The sequence below is a fragment of the Galeopterus variegatus genome, unplaced genomic scaffold (genome assembly GCF_000696425.1).
Source record: "Galeopterus variegatus unplaced genomic scaffold, G_variegatus-3.0.2 Scaffold3297, whole genome shotgun sequence".
NCBI lineage: Eukaryota > Metazoa > Chordata > Mammalia > Dermoptera > Cynocephalidae > Galeopterus > Galeopterus variegatus.
The window spans coordinates 50,188-76,082 of record NW_007729408.1 but is presented as its reverse complement, the minus strand read 5'-3'; the positions used below and the strand labels follow the sequence as shown (position 1 = coordinate 76,082).

Below are 25,895 nucleotides of genomic sequence, written 5' to 3'. Positions count from 1 at the left end.
GCTCCCAAGCGCCGCACTCTGTGGAGTGCGCCACCGGGCCGGCCCTATACATCATTTATTTTGTGCCAGCCCTGCACTTTCCATATATTTACTCATTTAGTAGTCTTTATAACCTCATGAGGTAGGTACTGTTATTACCCCCACTTGATAGATGAGGAAACTGAGTCACAGAGAGGTGAAGTAATTTGCTCAAGGTCACACCATAAGTGGCAGAGCTTCTAGGATTCAAACCCAGGTGGTCCGGCTCCAGCGTCTAGGCTTATAATCACAGTACACTCTTCTTTCTGTGTTAGTCCAGGTCATTCAGAGTCAAAATATGTATTTGAAAACGTGGAAAGGAATTGATACAATTAGCTAACGTGATAACATTTATTTCCTTGTCTTTTTAAGACAGGAGGCTTGGATTCTGACCCTAGTTCTTCCGTTCACTAGTTTTGTGACCTTGGAGAAGTTAACCCCTGTAAAATGAGGGTTGGGCCAGCTGATCCCAAAGGTCTCCGTTCCATGTCCAGAATTCTTCGAGGCCACACTGACCCCTGCTGTTGGCCATATGGGCCTCTTGGTCCAGCCCTGGCTCCCCTGGCTCTCTGCCCATCTTCCCAAACACTCCTCACGTCTGCAGCCTGTGCCTTGTCTCTCACCTGCCTGGCACCTCTCCACCTCGGGAGGCTCGGGGAATTATTTGTTTTGTCCTGTATCAGCAACTACTTCCTCATTCCAGCCCATTTCCTGTGCTGTGAAACTGGGGATCTTTCTTCGGGGTTATCAGGGGTACAGAGGTGTCCCCACAACCAGGCTGACTGGGCTTTCAGGCAGACTTCTGAGGAAAGTTACAGAAATAGTAAAGCCAATAAGACATTTCTAGGTGACAGACTGTTTCTGTTATTACTGATTTTTTTGCATATTCTGATTGAGGATATCAGCCATGAGTAAGTTGGGGTAGAGTAATCAAGCCTCAGCCCTCAGAACTGTGGCTTGTGTTTTCTTCCACATTTAGCCTTTATCTAGGGAGGAGCCTGGTAGATGGTTGTGCTCCACAGGTTCTCCTTTTCCTGATACACCCCAGACCACAGTGCGAAGAGACACAGGCATTTTTAGATGTGTCCAGTTATTGATCCTGCTTTGGATTATACACCTTTGCTGAAGGGTAAGAGAGTTGAAATTCTGACATCGCCAATCAATAGACTTAATAGGCTTAAGAAAGGTGTTCCTAGTATTTGGGGACTTTCTTCCTTTTCATTCCCTTGGTCTGAAAAGGGAAGGTTCAAAATAATGCTGGATACATTCTAGAAAGCCTGCATATTGTTGGTAGGAACCTGTGTCTGTGACCTCAGTCCTGTCTGCAACCTCTCTGCTGTCCAGGCCTCTCTGGCTACTTTGAGGTGCTACTGTTGATGCTGCTAATCCCAGTGACATTATCTCACTGTCTGGGATGAAGATATTTTTGAGACTTACCAAGAACCCTCTAGGAGTGAGTTCTGGGCTGTGTTTGAAGTAGCTTGTTATCTTGTGCTATTCCAGAGTTGAAGGGGGGTAGATAGTGCCTTATAAATGTATTGCTCCCATAGGATATTCTAAGAACAGAATGTTAGCTGATTTGGTTTCTGTCCAATGTGCTGCTACTTTGCTTATATACCAGTGAGGAGTTAAAACAAACAAAAAAACACTTTAGGCACAGCTATTCATTTTTCTGTTTTCTGAAAGTTGGCATATCCATATGTTTTCTTATTTATTAGAAGACGTTACAGTTCATCATCTTTGATTGAGAAATCCATACAGTAAGTTCCAAGTTAAGATCACAGTGCCCAGCCCAGAGCCTGGCACATGGTGGGCACTTTCACTTTAGTTGAAATGAACACAGTTGTGACCTTGAAGGAGTAAATAATCTGTGTCCAACTATTATTCTACCTTCCAATAGAAGACATTCCTACTTTTCTTTGTGGTCTTATTTTTTAGTACTTCAGCAGCATTTGGAGAATATTTACTGTGTTTCTGACAGTGTGGGAGATTACAAAGGAATTAGGAAATGGAGTCCAAAATGGAAACAGAACCTATTATAACTGAACAGCAGAATGGATTATAGGTGCTTTTTAAAAGTTTGAATGGGGCTGGCCCCGTGACGCACTCGGGAGAGTGCGGCGCTTGGGAGCACGCGGGTTCGGATCCTATATAGGGATGGCCGGTGTGCTCACTGGCTGAGCGAGGTGTGGGCGACACCAAGCCAAGGGTTGCAATCCCCTTACCGGTCACACAAAAGACAAATAAATAAATAAAATAAAAGTTTGAGTGAACGAGTTACTAGATTGCTGTGCAGATGAGGCTGTCAGAATTATAGGGATGAATCTGAGGCCAGAGGCTATTATTATGGAAAAACTCCACAGAGCAGGTAGAGCTGGAGAGAGGAGAGCCAGGAACAGGGAAGGTGTTTCAGGTATGAAAATGACCCAGTGCAGTTGCTCAAAGGTGGGAGTAGATAAATGTGTGCAGGTTGTGTCCCATTTGGGGATTAGCTGACTTAAGCTGGAAAAGTTAGCAAGACCTCGGGGGATGTGGATATTAAAATCTGGGGAGGAGAGGTTGGTGAAGAGGAAGAATGTGAGCAATGTCACCCTGAAAAGTGTTGGCAGGATCATCAGTGCCCACACCGCAGCTAAGAGTTGGAGTGCACGAGGCAGGCGAGGCCTGCTGTGGCTTGCAGGAAGCTAGCCTGCTAAATGAAGGTAAGTCAGGCCATAATCCTATTTTTCCTTGTTTCTTACCAGGAAAACAGCCCAGAAAACAGTTACTGATGCTCCCCTTAGGTAGTTTATCAGAGCATTTCTTCAAAAGACTATCACCTGATAAGAGACAGATAAGTTTTAGAGGAAGGATGGGGAATTTTAGTTGGTTTTCTATGGAAACAAGGTTTATGCAGTCATGTGGTCTATTCACTGGAGTCCCACTTTAATAACAATTTTTCCCACAAACAGCTTTCATCCAATCTGTATGAGTCCCAGAAAGCTTAATGTACTTTATCTGGCTCATAAAGTAACTGGGGAAGTTCCTCTGTTAGCGCATCTCTGGAGTGTCACAGAAGTAGCAAGGTGGACGTGCTGCCTGATGTACCCTCAGGGATCCCACATGCAAGCACTGAGTTAACATGTACCACAGGCATAAAGGCAGTTATCATACAGGATAACGAGTTAACATGTACCACAGGCATAAAGGCAGCTATCATACAGGATAACGAGTTAACTTGTACAACAGGCATCAAGGCAGTTATCATACAGGATAACGAGTTAACGTGTACCACAGGCATAAAGGCAGTTATCATACAGGATAACGAGTTTACCACAGGCATAAAGGCAGTTATCATACAGGATAACGAGTTTACCACAGGCATAAAGGCAGTTATCATACAGGATAACGAGTTTACCACAGGCATAAAGGCAGTTATCATACAGGATAACGAGTTTACCACAGGCATAAAGGCAGTTATCATACAGGATAACGAGTTTACCACAGGCATAAAGGCAGTTATCATACAGGATAACGAGTTTACCACAGGCATAAAGGCAGTTATCATACAGGATAACGAGTTTACCACAGGCATAAAGGCAGTTATCATACAGGATAACGAGTTAACATGTACCACAGGCATAAAGGCAGTTATCATACAGGATAACGAGTTAACGTGTACCACAGGCATAAAGGCAGTTATCATACAGGAGGATGTGAATTTGGTCCTAAGAAAATGGCAACAATAAGGCAAGTGTGGTGTGCTGTCCAGTGTGTCCACTTAAGGCGTTTGGGCCTCACAACAAAGAAGTGTGGAGACAGAGCACAAAATCAAGTTTTGGTGACTCCTCTTGAAGTTCTCCCAAGTATCCTTCACCCGACGCGCTTAGAAACAGCTATAAAATCTGTGTACACATTGCCTTCTTTGGTTTATAGATTTGCTCTGGAATTGTTTCCAGTAGTTTGATTCTTTGGACCTCAAAGGAAACTTCGCTTCCCAGACAGATGAGGACATTGGACCCAGAAGTTCTGCTGCCAGTAGCATGGGCCGGCCTGTGTCATGGACTATCACTGAGCTGTGTGCCTTTGGAGCACAGGCGGTCAGCACTGTGATCTGTCTATTAGGAGGAGGGTTTGTCTGGCTCACCCCAGACTGTGAGCACTATGAGGGTAGGACCACGTCTGTTTGTGCTTATTCCAGGGTTTAGGACCTTGAATCTTCGAATGATTGAATTAATTTATGTGTTTAGAAAACCCCTGTGAGATATACATGTAATACATATATAAATACATATTATATAGGATATATATGATACACATATGAAACACATTTATGAAATTGTGGACCTTAAGTCATAAAGGGGGCAGAAGTTATCAGTATGTCCCACTAGCTTTTGTATGTGTGCTCATTATCTGTTTTTGCTACCGTTTTGGAAAGGATTATTTGTGACTTCATTTCTAAGAGGTTTGTGTGGTACAGTAGGAGAAAATGGAATCCACACAAGAAAAAGAAGGGAGAGGAAGCCGCTGTTCTTTCTCCTGTGGATTTTTCAGTTTTTTCCTTGGCAGTTTGTGTGGAAGACAAATGACTCATGAGTTCTCACGGTTGTCTGTCCACTCCCTCCACCTCTTCCTCCGTCTCTGGGGTTGATATAACTTCTTCCATTCTAAAATGGCACCTGCTCCCTTCTGAGGTTTCATCCTGGCCATTCACAATATAGAGAAGCAGTTTCTTCAGCCTACTGCATGCTTCAAGTGACTTGTGGCTGGGTTAGTCCAAACCACAGACTTAGTCCTCGTCACTATGCTAGCTAGCAGCCACCCCTAGCCATGTCCAAGGGAGGGGGCACAGTGCTGCTGCCTGGTTCTTCACCACTGGGTATTACCCACTCTGTGCCAGGCACTGTTCTAGAGTTTGGGGCACTTAAAGACATAGACACAGTCCTTGGATTCCTGTAGCTGCCAGTCTAGTTTTGGAGGCATGACGTATATAAAGAGAGGTGGCTTTGAAGAAGCGTCCAAGGATTGTTAGAGACAAGGAAATTTTAGAGAAAAGGGAGGATTCTGGGCTACTTTAGGCAGAGGTGCTTTTGCAGAAAATGTCAGACAACTTGACATAATCCTGTGTACCTGGCTGTGTCACCTCCTGTGTCTCCTCTCTACCTGTGCATGTATTTTTTTAAGGCTTTAGTGCCATGTCTGAATTGGGAACCTTTTGTAAGGATCCAAAGCACCTGGGCAGTTAGCTTTTACTAGCCCCAAAGAAGAGTGTTAATAAAATTAATGTGGTCAGATTCGGAGTTTGGAATATTGAGATTGTGTCCCCTACTGGGGTGCTGAGAATTGGTCTGTTTGACTGATGCTGTGTGTCTAAGTTGTTCCAACCATATGCTCTTCACTTTCTGTGATGAGCTTGGTGAAGAGTTTTTTTTGAAAATTTATTGATGGGGGACTGTCTCTGAAATTAATGAGTTTAAGTAACTCCTATTAACCCACCTGGATGATGATCTGCAGATAATTCTGCTTCTAAAATTCCAACAACTCATTGAGATAGGAGTGATCACAGCCATTACATCACTGGGCATGTGGCTAGGCTGGGGATGTGGTGAGCAGCCCCAGCAGGGGCTCATAGTCCAGTAAGGGAGGCAGACAAGCAAACAAGCTCGGGGTGATGTTTGAGGTGAGCAGGTACCTTCTGAACTTTGTCTGAGCGGGGGGCTGTGGCTGGGGCAGGATCAGGAAAGGCTTCAGCAAGGTGGACTCACTTGAGCTTAAGGATTAAGTCTTGACGATCTGGCAGAGAAGGGGTGGGTAATTTGTTTTAGGTAGAGGGGAAAGCATGAGGAAGAAATACGACCATTTATAAGAGTGCATTGGTTTTTAATGAGTGAATAAAGATTTTTTTTGGAGCTGGAGTGGAGGGTTGAGTTGTAAGGTCTTCAGAGGGAAAGGGTTGAGACTGGAGAGAAAGTCATAATGTTGTGAAGAGCCTTACATGTCACCTGAAGGAGAATAAGCCTGATGTAAGTAAATTTGTCTGTTTTTTCTAGTTCTGCCTGCCCTTAAATGCTCTAGGTTCCTCCTTCCCTTTATTTACTTGATGTTTTACAAGAGTCTCATCTTGCTGGGGGACTCCTTTCCTCCCAGCTTTTCCATGAGCCCACCACATGAAGTTTCATCTTCATCAACTCTGACACCTGGCTAGGTGTTGGCTCATCAACTTTACATGTTGATGTGGTTCTGCACACAGTAGGTGTTCAGTAAAGAATTTCTGAATGAAGGAATGAAATATCAGATTGATGTAGTCTTTTCCTAAAAGGGCATGTGAACCCAGTGTCTTTTTTTGTTCAATTCCTTGCAGGCAAATTGTCACACTGTACTCCTTGCTGAGTCTCTTCAGGAAAGCTGGGCATGTACCCTACACCACCCATGGCATCTGTAAATGTCAAGAGTGGGCTTAAGGCCTCATTGGGGTGGAGAGATGGGCAAGGTAAAGGAAGAGCAGAACATAGGTGTAGAAAACAGTAAGGTAAGCGGAGAGAGGACAACTCTGCCCAAGGGAGGGATTGGGGGAGAACTTCACCAACAATTATCTCAGGTGCCTTTCATGCCGAAATGCGAGTTTAAACCCATTGTGAATCCCCCATTCTTTTTAAACTACAGGCCAAAAGGAGGACCAGGTGTTCACACAGAACTTGGCAGACAATATTGGCCTGTTTGAACGTGGAGAGGGTTGAAAATGGCTGAGTAGTGAGGGATTCTGGGCAGTGCTTGGGCTCTAGCAGCTGGTAATTTTATAGAATGCTCTGAAATAGTCCTCGTGGCCAGATCTTGCCTCAGCCTTTTCTGTCTTTAGTCCTTGGACAGAACTGTTTAAATCATTTCATGTTTATTGAGTTATTTTGGTTACTCATCACTACAGATCACCTTAAAGTGGTTTCTGCATCTTTTTTTAAAATTATTTTTATTTTGTCAATATACAATGTAGTTGATTATTATGTCCCATCACCGAAACCTCCCTGCATCTTTTTTTTTTATTATTATCAGTTGATCACATAATTTCTTAGAACCTCAGTTTCCTTATTTAATCCTTTCAAGAGCAAGTATTAAATCATGTGAACTGGGTTTGTAAACTGTAAAGCAATGCTATAAATGTAAGCTGGTTTTTGTCAATTACTGAGTCCTTAATGGCAAAGCAGTCTACTCAATAGCTGGTTTACTGTATTAGGATTCCATTAGAGAAGCAGAGCCTGTGTAAATATTACAGAATAAGGCGTTTATTAGAGGAATTAGACTTTACACAATTATGGGAGGAGCTGGGGAAGTGAAGGTTTGAAAAGGAGAGTTGGAGGATCAGGGAAAAGTCTCTCGTCAGCCTTCCTGTGTGGTGGACAAGTTGAGGCTTGCAGAGGAATCAGAAAGCCAGGCAGAGTGGGACTGTGAAGGCAGACTGGTGTAAAGGTCTGAGGAAGGGTAATCACCTCTGCACTAACCTCTGAGATTGTAACCAAGCATCTGGTGGTCTCGGAATCATGTTGGTCTATAAGAATAGCATTTGGGAAGAAAACAGGAGCAGAAGGAGCAGGACAAACCGGTTCCCTCTAGCACCTCAGCATCCATCTCTCACTGCCTTTAACCAAGCGGACCACCAGATGTAATGGCTGCTGCTTCTCTTCCACCTCTCAAAGCTCACATGAAGTTGTTTTGTTCAACTGTAAGCCGGAACAGCACAGAGGAGAAGATTCTGGGAAATGTAGTTCCAGTTTAGCCAAGTTGGCATGGTACAAAACCTCACAATGTAGAATTAAGGATTTGGCATGGCTCTGGCCTCCAAGAATCTCTGAAAGGCCACAGAACTAACTGGAAGTGATGTTATGGATCTAGAAGGAATTTGGTTAGCTAATGATGCACCCTTAAGAAGTGACTAGCAGGTTTGTTCCTCAGTTGCTTGTGGCACTGCATCTCTTTCTGCCTTCCTTGTCTATAACGCAGGAGGTGATGGTTCTGTTGGCAGCAAAACTAGGTAAAGTTGCATTGACTACAAAGAGCCCATCAGTTCTGATGGAGTGAACAGTCTCCTTTCCGTCATGTCCTTTCTATCTTGTTTGACCTGGGGAACATATGTATGAAGGTTAAAAGAAAATATCTGGATATAAATGACAACAGATAACAGTAGCCAGAAACTGTCATGTAAATGTTAAGTGAGAACAAGGTTTAAATCTCTGGGCCACCTTTCACCCTTGCGGCCTGTTAATTACACTACTGCTGCCTTGGGTTTCTGTAGCCAGGCACAGGCTATCCAGGGCTCAGGGAGTGCCTTCTACAGTAATTTCAGCCCCTGGGAAAAATAACAGACTGTGAGATTTAATGGCCACACTTGGATGTTAGCATCACTCAGAACTCTCACCATTTTGATCTTCAACTCTGATATTTCCCTCTGTGACACAACCTCTTGCCTTTACTCTTTTCAAATTCCTTCGTGTCCGTTGAAAGTAGTCTTCATCCTCACTGTGATCCTCCTAATCTTGAACATTCCTCTTTTCTAGTACACCAGACCATTCCCACTCTACTTGGATTCTAATTCCAGTCTCCAGGGCAGATTGGTGGTCAGAATTTCAGTAGTGAGCTTGTTAACATCCCAGGACCTTATATTTCTTTGCTAGTCCTCGTGTTGTATTTGAGTAATCTACACCAACCATAAACTGTAAGCCTGAGCTTTATAATCTAGCTGGGGAAAATATCAAAGCCTGCCCACCTGAGTTTCTGACAAATTTATGGCATCTTCACTGCAGTTCAGCCCCCCTTCATGTTCATTTTAGGATGATTTCCTGTTACATTCCTTCTGTTGCTTATTCTACACCCGTTCTATGATCTTCGGTGTCTGAACACCTTTCTGCTACTCTACGGAGACAATAGAGGCCAACCAGAGGTTCCTTAAGCTTTTTACCTCAAAAGCTTTTTAAATTTTTACCCATCCTTTTCTCCTTCTTACCTGAAAAAAGTGAGAGTTTTGTCTTTGGCTCTTTTTCCTCTCTGTGTATGCATGCTCGCCATGGGACCCCATGCAACTTGTAGCTTTAAATACCATCTATGTGCTGATGGCTCTTCAATTAATATCTCCAGCGTGGACCTCCTCTCTGAGCTCCTGACTTGTGCATCGCACTGCCTACTCCACTTGATGTCGAATAGGGATCTCACATTTTAAGTGGCCAGAAGAGAACTCTGGCTTTGCCTGGTATATATTTGCTTCCCTCCAGTTACTTTGCTGTCTCAGTAAATGGCATCACCATGTCCCCAGATGCTCATGCTAGAAGCCTGGATCGTCCTTGATTTCCTCTCTTCCTTGGTCTCCACATTCAAGATGGCAGGATGCCTTTTCATTTATATACTAGTTGTGTCCTGAATCGGACTGCTCCCAAGAATCACCACCACTACAACCCATGGCCAGGTGTCTGTCATCTTTTCCTGGCCTGCTGTAACTTCCTCTGTACTGGTGTCCTTGCTTCCAAATCAGCCACATATTTCACACAGCAACCAGGTTGGAATTTCTAAAAATAAAGCAGGTTCTATCGTTTGCTAGTTTATGTGCTTCCCATTTGACCCAGAATCCAAGGCCTTCGCCCCCTCATTCATTATAATACAGTCACCCTGATCTTTTTTCTGTCCCTGGAACATGCCAAGCCTGTTCCATCACAGTGTTTCTATGTTTGCCATTCTCTCTGTCTGGAGCAGTCTTGCACCAGAGCTTCAGCCACCGTCTCCTCCTCATTCTGGTCTGAACTTAAACATGATCCTCTTGGAGCGGCCCTCCTGAGCACACTTCACCCCATCACAACTGTATTGTCCTGTTTTAATTGATAGCATTTACCAGTGGGTGTGTTTTCTCACTCTCTCCTTACTACAGCACAAGCCTTTTACCAGCAGGGACTTTGGGTCGTGTGTTCCCGGTACCTAGAAGGTACTCACAGGGACTGACTGGCAGACTTCCCAGGATGAACCTCTGGCTGTGCCCTTCATCTCCTCTGGCCCGCTTCGGTCTTTTCACGGTTGTGCCCTCTCTTCCCTGCATCTGACTGTTCCTTCTCTACTGGCTTACTCTCCAGATCCCACCCCATGTCACTGGAAATGCACTTCTGTGGAGGTCAAGTGATTACTTAGTAACCAATTCAGCACCTATCGTCCTTGACTCTTCTCTGTGGTTGACATTATTGTTCATTTATTTTTTCCAAACAGAAGCATATTCTAGGAATCTGCTCTAGGTATTGTGCAGGAGGTAGTCAAGGGTAGGCAACAGCTCCTGCCTTAAAGGAGCTTGTGTTCTTCTAGGATCCAGTAGATGGGTATGTCCACAAGCAGCACAGTAGATGTTACTCCCAACCCTTCCTTCTTCAAATTCTTGCATCTCGGCAGCTAGGACATATGCCTGTTCTGGCTTTCCTTCGTACTGGCTGCTATTCCCTTTTTCTTTGTTTTTTTCTGCTTTTGTCTTACATAAAGGATTTCGCTGTGGTTTTGTCGCTTTCCCTCTTGTCTGTACTCCATCTCTTGGTGACCACATTTTCACCTTTAGGCAGATTTTCTCCTTGCTCACTTCCTTCCATGCATGTGACCCCACGTTTGTGTTAGGCTAAAATATATTTTAAGGGCTTCTGTTCCAGCTGCCTGGTGGACATTTCAACTTGTCTAAATCTCACAGACTATTTTTCCCCACAGTGTTTCCTTAGAAAATAGCTTTCGCCAGCTACTGACTCCCCTGTGACTTCTCTCTCACCTCACAGGTCTGCCAGCTGCCCCTTCCTCCAGTGCTGCCCTTGAAGCTGCCACTTTCGGTCCTCTGCGTTTTGACTCTCATTCCCTCTCTGCTCTCATCTGGTGGGGGCTCTCAAATGCTCTCTGGACCTTCCTGTCTCCTCTCCAGTCTGCTCTTGATACTCTGCTTTGATCACCCTACTCTTCACCACTCCCCGCCTATCCCCATCTGTCCCCTCCGAGGACTTTGCTTAGGCTACTCGCCTTATCTCTAGTCACCTTCCCCCTCAGTGTCCCCCGTTCAACATCCCCCGCCCCCAACCATATTTCAAAGGCCTAATTCACATACTGACACTGCATGAAGCTTTTCACTAATCTGTTTGGGGGAAATGCCCTCACTTTCTTTTGAACTCCATGGCAGTTGTTAGTACCTGGCTTTGGATACTTGTGTTCTTCCTATGGTACAATTTCCATGTATACCTATGACCCTTCGCATACCGTAAGTCCCTTAAAAGAAGAGCCAGTGGCTGACTGACCTTTCTCACACGTCACCTCGCCCAGGGTCATCTTTTTCAATTGCGGTTTGTTGGGTGAGTAATATTATCTTACATTTGTGTAGTGTATCTCAGTGAGTCTTAGCTGAGCTCCTTTTTTATAATGATCATGAGGGCTGCTCTTATATTGAAGAGCTGCCATATGTGACTACATTATACATTCCCTGCTGGCTGTAACTTGTTCAATGTGTACGTTGCCCCATGTTCATCATTCAGGCACTGTCTAGATGAAAGTTGTCATGATCCCTTCCTGCCAGACCTCTCAGTGGCAGACTTGAGGAGACAAAGGTTTTCCATTTGTTGAGTCAGGCACTCCAGTCAAGGCAGGATAAGAATTTACAAGTTTAACTTTGTGTTCATTTCTAGCTCACATGTGAACTGGTAACTCCATGTGGAAATCCGTAGGTCCCCAGTCTCTCTTAAAGGCTTTGTAAGGACTCAGGAAGGGGGATTCAGGCATCCTTTTATAAGGCAAACTGAAATACTGGGAGCTCTTTAGTTTCAGAGTTTCAGTACCACTGGATTCAATAACTGCTGATACTTATCCTACAAATGATTCAGATTGGAAAGTCAGATTGTTTGCTTCCAGGCAGCTCAGTGAGATGATAAAATTTGAGCAATAATAGAAACAATTGGAAGAATCCTTTGCCGAAATGCTGTACTCTGCAGGTCTTGTTTTAGAATAATGTTGATGATAATCTGAGAAATAAATCAGGAGGCAGTGGGAAAGGACAGATAAAGTTTAGTCTTTATTGGCTTGTCTCTCTTAATGATACCTCACATTTGCCAATAGCACTTATTGAAGTAAACATTACATGAGTACTTGTTTACCTTGAAAGACTTGCCTGACTTTCTGCCTCTCCATGTCCATTCCACAAGACAGGAGAAAGTTGAAGGCATTTAATTACTTTCTTGAGTATTCTCAGGTAGGGAAATGGTAGTCTGGAAACAATTAACTCGTGGTTGTTAATTATCTACTGCTGAGAAGTCAGAGCAGAGGGCTTCCAAAAGTCCTTTCCATCTGATTTTGAAATGAAGTTCTCTTAATCTTTTCTGAGTATGAATGTGTGTGATGTTAGAGTTGGTATCACTTAAAATGATGAAGGTAGTACATCAGAAAAAATTTTAAAGAAACAAAATTATTTTTAACATCCTCATTTCTCTATTTCGCTCATCTATCTACTTTGTATTGAGAATATATAATATTTCTTCTTTTGGCAACTCATTTCCATGTTGCTTTGCTGCCTACCTGGTTCACGTTGCCCTTGGAGAATTTGAAATATTTTACAGGGAATTTCAAGCAGGTTCTTCTTCCCACTCAGATCAAAGACGTAATCAACAGAAGGTAGTTAATATACAAAGCAGCTGAAAGCCGCCTAACCCAGCACATCTGTAGCTTGATAGTGCGGTGTAAAAGCCAGATAAACCTGGGTTTGACCCCCTCACTTAATAGCTGTTATGACCTTCAGCAGGTTATTCAACTTCTTTGAGTTCAGTTTCCTCATGTCTGTGATAGGGGAGACAATATCTACCTTACCGCTGTGTTCAGTGAATTAAGATAACTTATGAATAGTGCTTGGCTCAGTGCGTGGCATATGAGAGACACCCTGTACGTTATTCTTTCTCTTACTCTGTCCCAATCTTGTTGAGAGATTTGGAGATATGATAATAAATCAAGCTGTATACATTACAAAATAAATACTTGAGAAATGCTTATATGATTTTAGCCAAAATAATCAAGTATTTTTATTATCCTCCCCGCCCCCCACCCCCAAGTTATTTTGTTTTCCATTCTTTCATTTTGTGGTTACTTTAGAGATTAGAACATGCATCATTGACCTGTTATTGTCCACTAGTGGTCCTTTGACCACTTCCAGGATGATGAAAAACCTTTAATTTATTTCATCTCTCCTCTTACTTTTTGTGCTGTTGATACCATATATTTTAATTACGTATGTATTTTGAACTCCAGAAGACATTACTAATATTGTATTATATCATCAATATTCAGTAAATTTACCCACAGTTAACCTTTCTGCTGCACTTTATGCCTTTCTGCATTTCCATGATTCTAATTAGGATCATTGTCCTTCTGTTTGAATAACTCTCTTTAGTATTTCTTTTGGTGCAGTTGATTCTCTTTCCCTTTTGAGCGTTGGTTGAAAGCATATTTATTTTGCCTTCCTGTTTACAGATGTTTTTTCTGTGTGGAATTCTAGGTTGGCTGTTTCTTTCGTAACTTTAAAGATGTCATTCCATGGTTGTCTTATGAGTATCATTTCTGCTTAAAGTCACCTATTAGTTGTGTTGTTGCTCCCTTCTCTGCCTTTCAGCAGTATTATTATGATGTACCCAGGTGTGGTTTTCTTTACATTTATTCTGCTTATGATACATAGCTCATCTTGAATCTATGGCATGATGTATTTTGTTGGTTTAAGAAAAATCTTATCCATGATCTCTTCAAAAATTAATTCTGCCTAATTCTATACATTCTCTCTTTCTCCTACTGGACCTCTATGACACTTATATTTAATCTTTTTACTGTGTCTGATAGCTCCTTTTCTGTATTTCTCATCCTTTTTACACCCTGGGCTTCAGTTTGTATAACTTATACTGACTTCTTTTATGCTTCATTTAATCTGCTATCAAACCCATTTATTGAGCTATTTCAGATATTGTATATTTTTAGTTCTAGAATTTCAATTTGATTATTTTAATAGATTCCAGTTTGCAGAAGAAATCCAGTTTTCTGTTTCTTTATTAGATTAATCATAATTATTTTAAAGTTCATGTCTGATAATATCAATATCTGGATCTCTGCAGATCTGTTTCTATTGTCTGTTTTTTCTTTTTGGTGTTTACTCATTTGATTCTGTTGTCTGGAATATCTGGTAAGTTTTGACTGAACACTGAAAAATTGTAGAGACTCTGTATGATGTTACCTTCTTCCCAAGAAGATTTACTCTTTTCCTGGCAGGCCAATAGAGTTTGACAATCCCCGGATTTTAGTCTTGATGAGAGCTAATTGTTTTTTCAGCTTTGCTCTTACTCCAAGGGCATACCCCTTCTGGGGCTGTAACTGAAAATCTAGGTGTCTACTGTAGTCTACCTTCCTTTGTGGACTCAGAATTCTGGTGTTTGTTTTCCAACACTTTGAGATGGCTGAAAACTTTGCTTAATGTTTTAGCTTCTTGGTATTTGTTTTCTGTATACTTTCTCAGCCAGTTACCCGCCTCCCTTCAGTGCATCTTTCATAATGTCATTTGCCTTGAGGTGAAAAACAATTTGGTATGTCAGGCTTACTTCACCACTGCTGCCTTTTTCCTGGGATCTTGGCTCCTCAAACTCTGACTTTCTAGTGTCCGTGAATATTTCACTTGTTTTCTTCTTGGCCCCATGTGATGCTGAAAGCTCTGAGTAACTAACTTTTCTATTGTCTCTGGTCCACGCTACTTAAAATGGACAAATGTCTCAAGAGAAAAAGCAGTGGACATTGTTGGGCCCACCTCAGGGTATTTCTGTGATCTTGGCCCTTTGAGCCTGGCTGCCTTGATTGCTCACTAATGCATTCATTTATCTTTTTCTTGTCTTTTATTTGTCTTTTGTAGTTGTTCTCAGAGAGGAAGTTGATCTGATACAAGCTATTCTATCATAGCAGAAAACAAACATCTGGAAGTGGAAATCTCAATTATTGTCCTTTGAAATTTATACCCTACTCATTACCCCCCACTTCCCCCCCAAAAAATATCTGAGGCAGTTTACAACAAAATACACATACACATGCACTAAGAACCTTAAATAAGATCAAAAGTACAAGGGCAGCATGGAAGGCAGAGGAAGTCATAGAGGTAGAGGAAGGAGATAATTATTAGAAATTTAAACTATGCATGGTTTCCATAGTTGACCATCATATTTAGGACTGATCTTCCTTGAAGCCAAGACACAAAAGGAAACCTGATTTTATGTTAGGTAAAAGAGAACTTGGAAGTTGGGGTAGAGTAAAGAGAGATGGAGTTAGCAGTGACAATTGTATTAGATGATTTTTGTTTTATATAGGCTTTGGCAAAGTTTTTTGAAATGGGAGTTAAGAAGCAATGGGAATGGAGTGCGGGGGGTTCTGGGGCTTACCTAAGTGGGACTGATCTTTTCGTTGTTGTTTTTATAGCTTTTTAAAATTATTTTTATTATTTAAAATTTAATTGTACATATTTGTGGGGGTACAGTGTGTTGTTTTAATACATGCATGTAATGTACGTTGATTCACTTAGGGTAGATAACATAGCTTTGTACCCGTTAATCCACCACTAAGTGGGACTAATCTAATCAGGGTGTGCAATGTGATGCCGAGCCACTTAGTAATTAGGATTACTAGTGATTTGGCATAGAAGCCTTAATACCACTGCACAAAAGTAGGTATCAAAGTGGCCTTATTTTGTCTTGAGAAAAAAAAGTACTCTGAGAGGTAGGAGATACCTATGTAGTTCTTGTTTTCTGGGGAAAGAATGTACAATGTTACATCAACAGGTATTTTTTTCTGGTGTTAAATTTTAATGGAATTTTATCATATGGTTTTTTGCATCATTGAACAATACAGTAGTGTCCTTTATAGTACTTTTAAGGTTTTCTCATGATGGTTTCTTTTTTTTTTTTTTCGTGTCCGGCAACGGATCGCAACCCTCAGTGTTGCGCCCGTACCGGACCAGGACCGGCAACGGGATCGCAAACCTCGGTGCTGCGCCCACACCTCGCTCAGCCAGTGAGCGGGAACCGGTCTGTATGTGGGATCCGAACCCTCGGCGGGAGCGCCACTGCGCTCCTAAGCGGCGCACTGTAGCAGTGCGCCACCGGGCCGGCCCCTCATGATGGTTTCTTACATTGACTCCTGGAAAAAAAAAAAAAAAAAAAAAAGAAGCTATAATTCTAAATTGTTACTTAGTAAAGACATTTTTATTGGGAACTAAAGTAATACGGCTCAGGTACAGAAGTGTTTGGCACTCCTATTTGAAACACTGGTAGAACTGAAATCAGAGGAACATGCTTTTTTTCTTTTTCACTCAGTTATCAACTGTTACAAAAGGTTTTGACAAAAATTGGCAATGTGTGGCTATGTAGATTTTTTTTTTATTTGAAAAGAGCCATATGCTTTATTTTTTTACGTTATATTTATTTTAAAATACCATTAGCTGTTACTTAACAATATTAAATCTGTGCTAAATACCAGATTGCTGATAGCAAGCTGAAATTCTCTTACCAAAATTTAAAATCTTGATTTGCACAGATGAGGGGACATCTCAGTTCTGTATGTAAGATGCTGCTCAGGTTTATATCTTTCAGATTAGAATTTGATCTTTCAAGCATCTGTTCATATCCCATTTACTTTTCCCAGCGGCACTGTATAACTCAGCTGATGTTGAAGGTACTTTTGCAGGTTGAGTTGGAACATGGCAGAAGGTGTACCTAAGTGATCCCAGGGGAGATGGGGAAGGCTTCACACAGGAGGTGGTGCTGGAGCTGCCTCTTGCAAGAGGAGGAAGAGATTGCTGGGAGGGCATTCCAGGTGAAGTTGGCACAGAAGCAGAGGCCATGGAGCACAGGAGAGCATGGCATTTCCAGAAAGTGAAGGGTTGTTTGTTTTCTTGGAGTATAAGCATGAAGGGGTGGGAGAACAGTAGGAGGTGAAACTAGAGAGGTTGTCGTGGGCCAGATCATGAATGGTCTTGTATGTCTTTTATTCATTCATTCATTTAACAAAAAAGTATTGACCAGCTACTGTGTACCAGGCCGTGTTCTAGACACTGGCATTCAGCAGTGAACAAAACAGGCAAATATCACTACTCATGGAATTTACATTTTATGGGGAAGAGACAGACAATACGTAATAGTAAAGATACGTAAGTGCAGGTGAAGTGTACAAGTATTGTATTAGTGATAACAGATAAGAAAATTCTTGGCAGGAGCAAGAATGGGGTGGGGTTGCCATTGTAGGGTAGTCAGGAGAAGTCTCACTAAGAAGGAGAAATTGGAATAAAGATCTGAAGCTGGGGAAGGGTCCGGCAGGATGAAGAGAGCGTACCTGGCTGAGGAAATGTGCAAAAGCCCTGAGGGTGGAGAGGTCTGGCCTGTCAGGGAGGCCTTAGGAGGAAAGCACTCTGGAGTGTAGTGGAGGCAGAGGAGCAGGATGTGAGGTCTAAGAAGCAAAGACGGCCACGTCCCGTGAGGCTCTGATGGTTTTTTTTAAGGATTTTGGCTTTTATCTGAGTGAGATGGGGAGTGACTGGAGAGTTTTGAGCAGAGTAAAGTATAACCCAACTTAAAGTTTTAAAAGATCACTTTGCTGTGTTGAGAATAGAAGGCAAGAATAGAAGCCAGGAGACCAGTTAGGAGGCTTTTGCAATAATGCAGGTGAGAGAGAGGGTGGCTTGGACCAGGGTGATCACAGTGGGGGTAGCTGGAGGATCGGTTGTTGTCCTATATGTGATAAGCAGCCATTGCAGACTCTTCACCAGTGAAGTAGCATAGGATTTGTGTGTTAAAAGGAGATTTTAGCAGCCATGCGGAAGAAGGATTGAAGAACTGAGATGAGCTGGATCAGTTTCCATAGCTCCGATCACTAAGAATAAAGATAGAGACCCTAAAAGGGATACAGTCTCATAACCACAGACCCATACCACGTGCCAGATGCTGTCATGAGTGCCAAAAGTACATTAGCTCATTTAATCCTTACCACAGTCCTCAAGGGGGTGTGGTGACTGTGGTGTCCATTTCACAAATGAGGAAACCCAGGCACAGGGAGGCTGAACACTAGGCTGTGTTGCGTCTGAAGGGCTTCTACTATGGTGCTTCCTTCTGCAAGGTATCATTGGGAGATTTTGAATTGCCTGGTCACCTCTAAAATTAAATGTAGAAAAAGAAAAATTAAAGAAAAAAATTAAATGTAAAAATGTGATCACCTATTTCCTTCATGAATGTGGTGATAATGGCTTTGGAGAGCTGGTCATTGCTAGGTAGTTACATATTATTTCAATTCTCTTTGTGCTTCCAGTGACAGAAATTAGCAACATAAATGGGGGTAAGTGGACCTGCAAGAAACTGAAATGTCCAGGGAAAGGGGACGTGTGCGTATGCATGTGTACGTGCACATTTGGGTGTGTGGGGAATGGTAGAGAAGGTGTGACTGGACCCAGCAGCTCACATGCTGCCATTGAGTCACTCTCTACCTCTCTGGTCCAAGTGTTGGTCTGGATCTTTTCTTCTGTAGATGGCTTCTTCACATGCTCATGATGTGCAGCTTCATCTTTATATTACCTTGATTCCACTGGGAGGAAAAGTGTCTTTCTGAAAAGCTTTAGCAAAAAAGAGCCAGGAGAATTCTGATTTACCTGTTTTTAGCTCTACTACCCATCCCTGGGACTGGAGGTGCAGGGTCAGCCCCATCTGAGGGACAGTTGAGGAAGGCTGGGCAGCCACCATAGGTCTGCTACCTGTTTGCCAGAAGTAGCAGGTGTGAGGCCACGGATGTCATTGAAGAGGCACTAAGTTTCCTTAGACAGAAAGTAGCAGCGTGTTCCAGCACTAGTCCTCAACAGTATTTAGGGTTAGTTCTACCATTCTCCGTGGGAAGATATGTGACCCATAGTTCTTCTGAGTTACCAGCACCAGTAACTTTATTTTATTTTTAAGGAGAGTGATGTGATTTAGGGTTGAGCAGCTAGAGTTCAGTCTGGACCTGCCCCTGGCTGGGCTGGGAGGGGAAGGCAGCTCCCTGATCAGAACCCATGCTATTCCCCATTACTGTTTCTCTTATATGGATACTTCCTTTTTCCTTTCTCAAAAGTAAATCATAATGGGTGGAGAAAACAGGAGATGGCTTTAAAAAAGCATTTCTCAACTGTTTTTAAACCTAGACCCAAATCGAGATACAAGGTTTTCATTATAAACTAGTACACATAAACGTTTGTTTACTTAAAATATAGTGAAACAGTATTTACCCCTTACTAAATGCAATGCACATTAATTTTTCTGTTCTATTTAATTTTATTTAAAAAGGCACACACATGCTGGTCACAATCACTATAAATTCACTTCACAACCTACTAAACGGTGGCAACCCAGAGTGTGAAAAACAATTAAACCAGTGAGAAACAACCAGCAATGGTGTATGAGTTTTCTAGAGCTGCTACAACAAAGTGCCACAAACTGGTTGGCTTAAACAACAAAAATTTATTCTCACAATTCTGGAGGCCAGAGGTCCAAGATCAAGGTACTGGCAGAATTGGTGCCTTCTGAGGGCTGTGAGAGAGAATCTGTTCTGTGCCTCTCCTCTAGCTTATGATGGCTTGTTGGCAAATTTTGGTCTTCTTGGTTTACAGACGTATCAACATAATCTCCACCTTCATCTTCACATGATGTTTTCCCTGTGTGCATGTCTGTGTCCAAATTATCCCCCCTTTTAAGGATACGAGTCGTATTGGATTAGGGGCTCACCCTATTCCAATATGACCTCACCACAGCTTAACTAATTACATCTGCAATGACCCTATTCCCAAATAAGGTTACATTCTGAGATACTGAAGGCTAGGACTTCAACATATGAATTTTGGTGGGGGACATAATTCAACCCATATAAAATGATAAAAATACAGCATTGAAAATAAATACAAGTTAAGCATCCCTTATCTGTAATGCTTAGGAACAGAAGTGTTTTGAATTTTGGATTTTTTTGGATTTTGGAATATTTACATATACACAATGAAATACCTTGGGGATGGGACCAAAGTCAACACCAAATTCATTTAGGTTTCATATACACCTTATACACATAGCCTGAAAGTATTTTTATGCAATATTCTTAATTTGTGCACAAAACAAATTTTGTGTACATTGAATCATCAGAAAGCATAGGTGTCCCTATCTCAGCCACATGTGGACAATCTGTGGTTATTTGGCAGAAGAGATATATAGCAACTGAAGAGGGCTAAGGGGATCTCTTTTCCCTTGAGGATGCTGAGTAAACCATGTGTTGTGTACCTGCATTTTAACCGTCACATGAGTCCAGGTGTGGAATTTTCCACTTGTGGCATCATGTCAGCACTCAGAAAGTTTCAGATTTTGTAGCATTCCAGATTTCAGATTTTCGGATTAGAGCTGCGCACTCTGTAATAGACATTCCCATTTTATTGAGCCTTTAATCAATGGCAGACTCAGCTAAGTGTTTTATTTCATTAACTCAGTGAAGCCTCCTTGCTTCATGTTATAGGCAAGGAAGCCAAAGGTAAGAGAAGTCGCTCACATTTAAACTTAGGTGTCTCTTGGTGGCAGTGGGCATGCTGATGGTATTGATGGCAGTGGGCATGCTGATGGTATTGATCTGATCATATCTTGGGCACAGGTGCTGATGGTCAGCTCTGCGCCCCGTGAATATGTATAATAAATAAAATAATAATAATAAACTTAGGTGTCCTTCATTTCAGAGCCTTTGGTTTCTCCTGCATACCTTTTTTTCCCCTTACTTTTTGTTTTTTAAAATTTATTTTATTTATTGAATCAAAATCGATTTTACATATTTTTGGGGTTGAACATTTAGATATGTTGATTAAATCAATATTACTAGCATATATGTTACAAATCGTAATTATTCTTTATGCCCATTGTCCAATCTCTCTCCTTCCTCCTTCCCCTCCCCCCTCTAATTGCCCTAGATTTCTTCTCTCCTTCTGAAAGAATAATGGTTACTCTGTTAATTTGTTCCCTAGATGATCTGTCCAATGCTGAGAGATGTGATCAGGTCCCCCAGTGTTATCATAAAGCAGATGCTGCTTCTGTCACTCTGAAATGGGCTTTGTGGAAAGAGACGTCCTCTTCTTTTCTTTGTCTCTGCTGGTGACTCTTCTTGTGTCAGTGCACTCCAGTGGTTTGCGGACCATCTGCATGGTGGCTGTGGCATCTAGCCGCTTTTGCGGCAGCCATGGTTATTGTGGTGGCTGTGGTGGGCCACCCATGTGGAGGTGATGTTTTTGGTATGCTCCTTGGCACTGGCGGTATGCCTGGTTGTGGAGTGTGTTTGGTCCCCTTCTCTGTGCCTCTGGTCCCTTGGCAGGTTCCCAAAGCACTGGCACCATGTGCCTGGTTGTGGGAAGGGTGGCCGGTCCCCTTCTCCATGCCTCGGGTCACTGGGCGAGACCCAAGGAGCTGGCTTGGTGTGCCTGGTTGTGGGAGAGGGGTCCAGTTCCGTTCTCCATTCCCCAGGTCCCTGGGTGGACCCCAAGGTGCTGGTGCAGTGTGCCCGGTTGAGGGAGGGTGGTCTCGTCCCCTTCTCCATGCCTCAGGTCTCTGGGTGGGCCCCAAGGCACTGGCACCATGTGCCTGGGTATGGGAGGAGGGTCCAGTCCCCTTCTCCATGCCTCGGGTACACAGGTGGGCCCCGAGGTACTGGCATTTTGTGCCTGATGTGGGAGGAGGGTCCGGTCCTGGCTCCATGCCTTGGGTCCCTGGCAGGACCCAAGGTGCTGGCTTGGTGTGCCTGGTTGTGGGAGAGGGGTCTGTTCCCCTTCTCCTTGCCTCTGGTCCACAAGCAGGCCCCAAAGTGCTGGCGAGGTGTGCCTGGTTGTGGGAGGGTGGTCTGGTCCCCTTTCTCCTGCATACCTCATTGCTAGACCTGTTCACAGAACATCAAGGAGGAGCCCTACATGCTCGTTTGGTCTGAATTGAAAATCTGGACTACCAAATTGTGCTGAAGTGCATCAGTGAAGACTTCTTAAAGGACACACAGGTGCCAGTCCCGCAGGGCCCTCCCTGGGAGGGCTGTGAACTGTGTGCGCCCACTGAAGGGAATGCCTTGGCTCTGAAGTCTTGGCTCTGTCCACTGGCTCGTCCCCAGCAGCAGGCCTCTGCATTCTTAACAACGTCCAGCAGCCAGCCAGACTCTATCGCTCTGTGCTTCCCCATCCTCATTCTGAATTTAGATCAGGGTGAAGAGTAGAGAGAAGGAAATGAGCCAGAAGATAGAAAATTAATACTTAGTAGAATCGTCATATTTTAAAATTAATTTATAGGCAATGTCAGATAACAGGAGTTACATCATTTTATCAGCAGGCTGCTCTAGGATTTAAAAATTGGCATCCATCATTATAAAGCAGATCCCAAGAGCCCCAGGGGATGGTCTCTAGGGACAAGGGTTGATACAGGGTGGGCAGAAATGTAAATACTTGATTAGCTGTGTCCTTTTCTTTCACACAAAACCTGAAATATTTCTCCAGCACATCAAGTGACAATGGTATGTTAAATAGTAACGGGAAGGAAGAAGCTATTTGGGTTTATGGCTAGCCTACTTTTCATACTTGTGTTCCTCCCTGTCAATCCTGGGAAACCAGTTGTGTGAGAAGTACTCATTTCAGGGTTGTATTCCTGGCTCATAATTCTAAGGATGGGCTTGCTTTCTTCCTGCATAGACACATTTTCCCCAGCAGTTCGAATGTCACATTTTTGCTCCGTGCCTGTGAGCAGTTAGCAGGAGCCTCCACGGTGTGTCACATTTATACTGGGAAGACCTTCTGTGATTAAAGACCTGCCTTTCATCTCTTGTCATTGCAGCTGTTTGTCGAGGCCGTGTGGTGAGAGTCCCCACAGGGACCCTTGTCCGAGTGGTAGGCACTGAGCTGGTTATCCCCTGCAATGTCAGCGACTACGATGGCCCGAGTGAACAAAACTTTGATTGGAGCTTCTCGTCTTTGGGGAGCAGCTTTGTGGAGCTCGCCAGCACCTGGGAGGTGGGCTTCCCAGCTCAGCTGTACCGTGAGCGGCTGCAGAGGGGTGAGATCCTGTTGAGGCGAACCGCCAATGACGCCGTGGAGCTCCACATAAAGAACGTCCAGCCCTCGGACCAAGGCCACTACAAATGCTCCACCCCCAGCACAGATGCCACCGTCCAGGGCAACTATGAGGACACAGTGCAAGTTAAAGGTACAGTTCTCCCTTGGAGTCATCATGCTGGGGGCCAGACCTTCCTCTGCCACTTGGCTGTGGGTGACTTTGTCAGGAGACTTACCTCCCCTGGGGCTCTGCTCCCTTCTCTGTCCAGTGGAGTAATAGTGTCTTGCCTGATTAAAGGCCTAGCGGATCAGCCAGGTTACCTGAGGGCCCTTACTCGTCACTCCAGTGTCTGAACCAACCCATGGCCAGTGAGTTGGAGGCAGCCCATGGGTTTGCAGAGAGCCCAACCCTGAGCCAGGTTGCCCACACTGTTAGTCCAGGTGCTGGCTCTACTGCCGTTGGCTGTACGGCCGTGGGCATGTTCCATGCCTCAGCTTCCTCCTCTGTGAACAGTGCCTACCTTAAAGCTGCTGAGGACTGGTGAGTTACCATGTGAAGCCTTAGAACAGTGCCATGGTAAGCGTTGACATGAAGATGATGGTTGTATGATGATGTTCAGGTTTATAGGAATAATAGATGCTTCCAAGTTTATGTCTGTCTTTGTGACCATGACTTAAGTACCTGTTTGTGCCAGAAGTTGTATGTGTTATATGTAGAGAGAGAATGATGCGGCCACTGCCAGCTTTATTGACGTAGTTGTGCAAATAATCACACCTTATGTATCTGGAAGGTTTTGTTTTTTGTTTTTTTCCCATTTTCTAAGTCCCTTTAGATTTACTCACACATTCCATTCTCTAAACTCTGAAAAAGACAGGGCAGGATATTTCCCTAATTTACTTATTAGGAATGGAAGAGCATAGGTTAATTGTTTGCCTAAAATCACACAGCTAATTAATAAATGAGCAAGAACAATTTTAACTTGAGACTAACAGAATAATATTGTTATTATTATTGCTTAATTATGCATTTGTTTGTACCTTAACTTGTTCCCCAAAGGATTTATGTCTAGGTAGGAATGTATGTTATTATCAGGAAAGAAGAAAATGTACATGGTGATATAAAAAGAGAGGGATGATCCAGACATTCATTGCCTCTTTAATGATGTGCAGAACCCAACCATATCTCAGACACTGTTCCCTCACTCGACTCATGAGGCGGTAAAACAGCCATGTCTGTTTAGTAGGTATTAAGACATTAAAAATCAGCTCTACCTCTTCCATTAACTCTTCCTTATTCCTATAGAAATCCCAAATATGTTTTTTAGGAAAAAGTCCCATAAGACATTCTTGCATTAGAGTTAAATAATGCAGCATGTGACAGGTCCATTAGATCAGTTGCACACTTGTCTCCACATGTGATTCTCATCTCGAGGAGTAGGAGCAGGAGAATGATCCCCTCGCCCCCAGTGCCTTTGTGTTTCTTCTCCAGTCTTTGGAAGGCAGTAGAAGCAAAGGGAGGCTTTTCTTGGGTCAGAAAGCAGATGGATAACCGTGAAAGAGACTGGCTGGCTTCTCCTGTGAGCCTCTGGCAAGTGCCATACGAGGAAGGTTCCCTCTGGCCTTCAGCTTCATGGGTCTTGAAACTACTCATCTGTGCCCTGAGAGATGAACTGGCCTTTAGAACTGAGTCACATTAGCCAGACTCACAGGCCAATGTATATACTAGGTCATTATGTTCATTTTGCAGTAAGGGCGGGTCTTGGGGTGCATCCTTCTAAAGATGTAGCATTTTTTTTTTCTGTTATCTAGAGCAATCCCTTCTCAAGGACACTGAATTTGTTTCTGAGTGTGGAAGTGGGGGGGAAACCGAAGAGATGATGAGTAGTGGTATTTGAGAATTCTCTTATTTAGCTCATAGTCAAGCTGTTAGATTTTCCCTGCCCCTTGGTAGAGGCCCCCTCTCTGGTTAAAAGAGAACCAGTATCCACTGTTTATCCCTTCTCTTCCCCAACAGCACACATCGATTTTTCCTTGATCTCTGGTCCCCTTTTCCTGGACTCTGTAGCCATGCCCTTCTCCAGAAGGCCCTAATGGAGTAAAGAGCTGCGGCTTCAGCTTTCCTTGGCCCTACAGACTCTGTTCTTACATTCTTGGGCATTTCACAGGCCACGAGGTACAGGCAGCTCATGGCAGTTTCCCCCTGTGAATCTTGCTGCTTTAACTCTTAGAAGGTCCAGAAACTGTAGGCTTCCTACAGTGGCCCTTTGGCTTAACTGAAGCAGAACAAGTGTTTGACAAGCATACCGAGTTATTTAATTGTGACTGCTGAATGCCAGGCACTGTCCTGAAAACGCCTCTACTCTAACTCGTTTAACTCTCATGTCAACTCCATGAGGAAGGTGCAGTTGTCATACCCATTTTAGGAAACTGAGGCACAGAGGGGTAGAGGAACTTGCCTAAGGGTGGCAGGAGCGTATCCCCAAAGCACAACTCCCAGAGGGAGTTTTCACCACCCAGTTCTAGCATGGGGTTTTATTGGTGCCTCCTTTCCCGTCGGAAAGTCAATTGAGATTACAGATGAGTACAAGTGGGAAAAAATGCCCATCTGGGCATCAGCACAGGGAAAGGGAGGAGGAAATTGTCTCTGGTCGCAGCCGGCCCGTGGCGACTGGGGTCCGGCGTAGACGGGCTGGTGACCGGTGCTTTCTCTCCCCACAGTGCTGGCCGACGCCCTGCACGTGGGCCCCAGCGCGCGGCCGGCGGCGGGCCTGAGCCTGCGGGAGGGGGA

At 43.5% G+C, this 25,895-nt stretch overlaps 1 protein-coding gene across 1 annotated transcript in view; it reads left to right on the top strand.

Moving 5' to 3' along the window:
• The window catches only part of PTGFRN (prostaglandin F2 receptor inhibitor), a 78,306-nt gene that overhangs the window by 8,779 nt on the left and 43,632 nt on the right, over positions 1-25,895 (top strand). The window contains exons 2-3 of the mRNA XM_008584521.1: positions 22,890-23,258; positions 25,826-25,892. Coding sequence (XP_008582743.1) covers positions 22,890-23,258; positions 25,826-25,892 — 436 coding nt within the window. The remainder of the gene's footprint in view (positions 1-22,889; positions 23,259-25,825; positions 25,893-25,895) is intronic.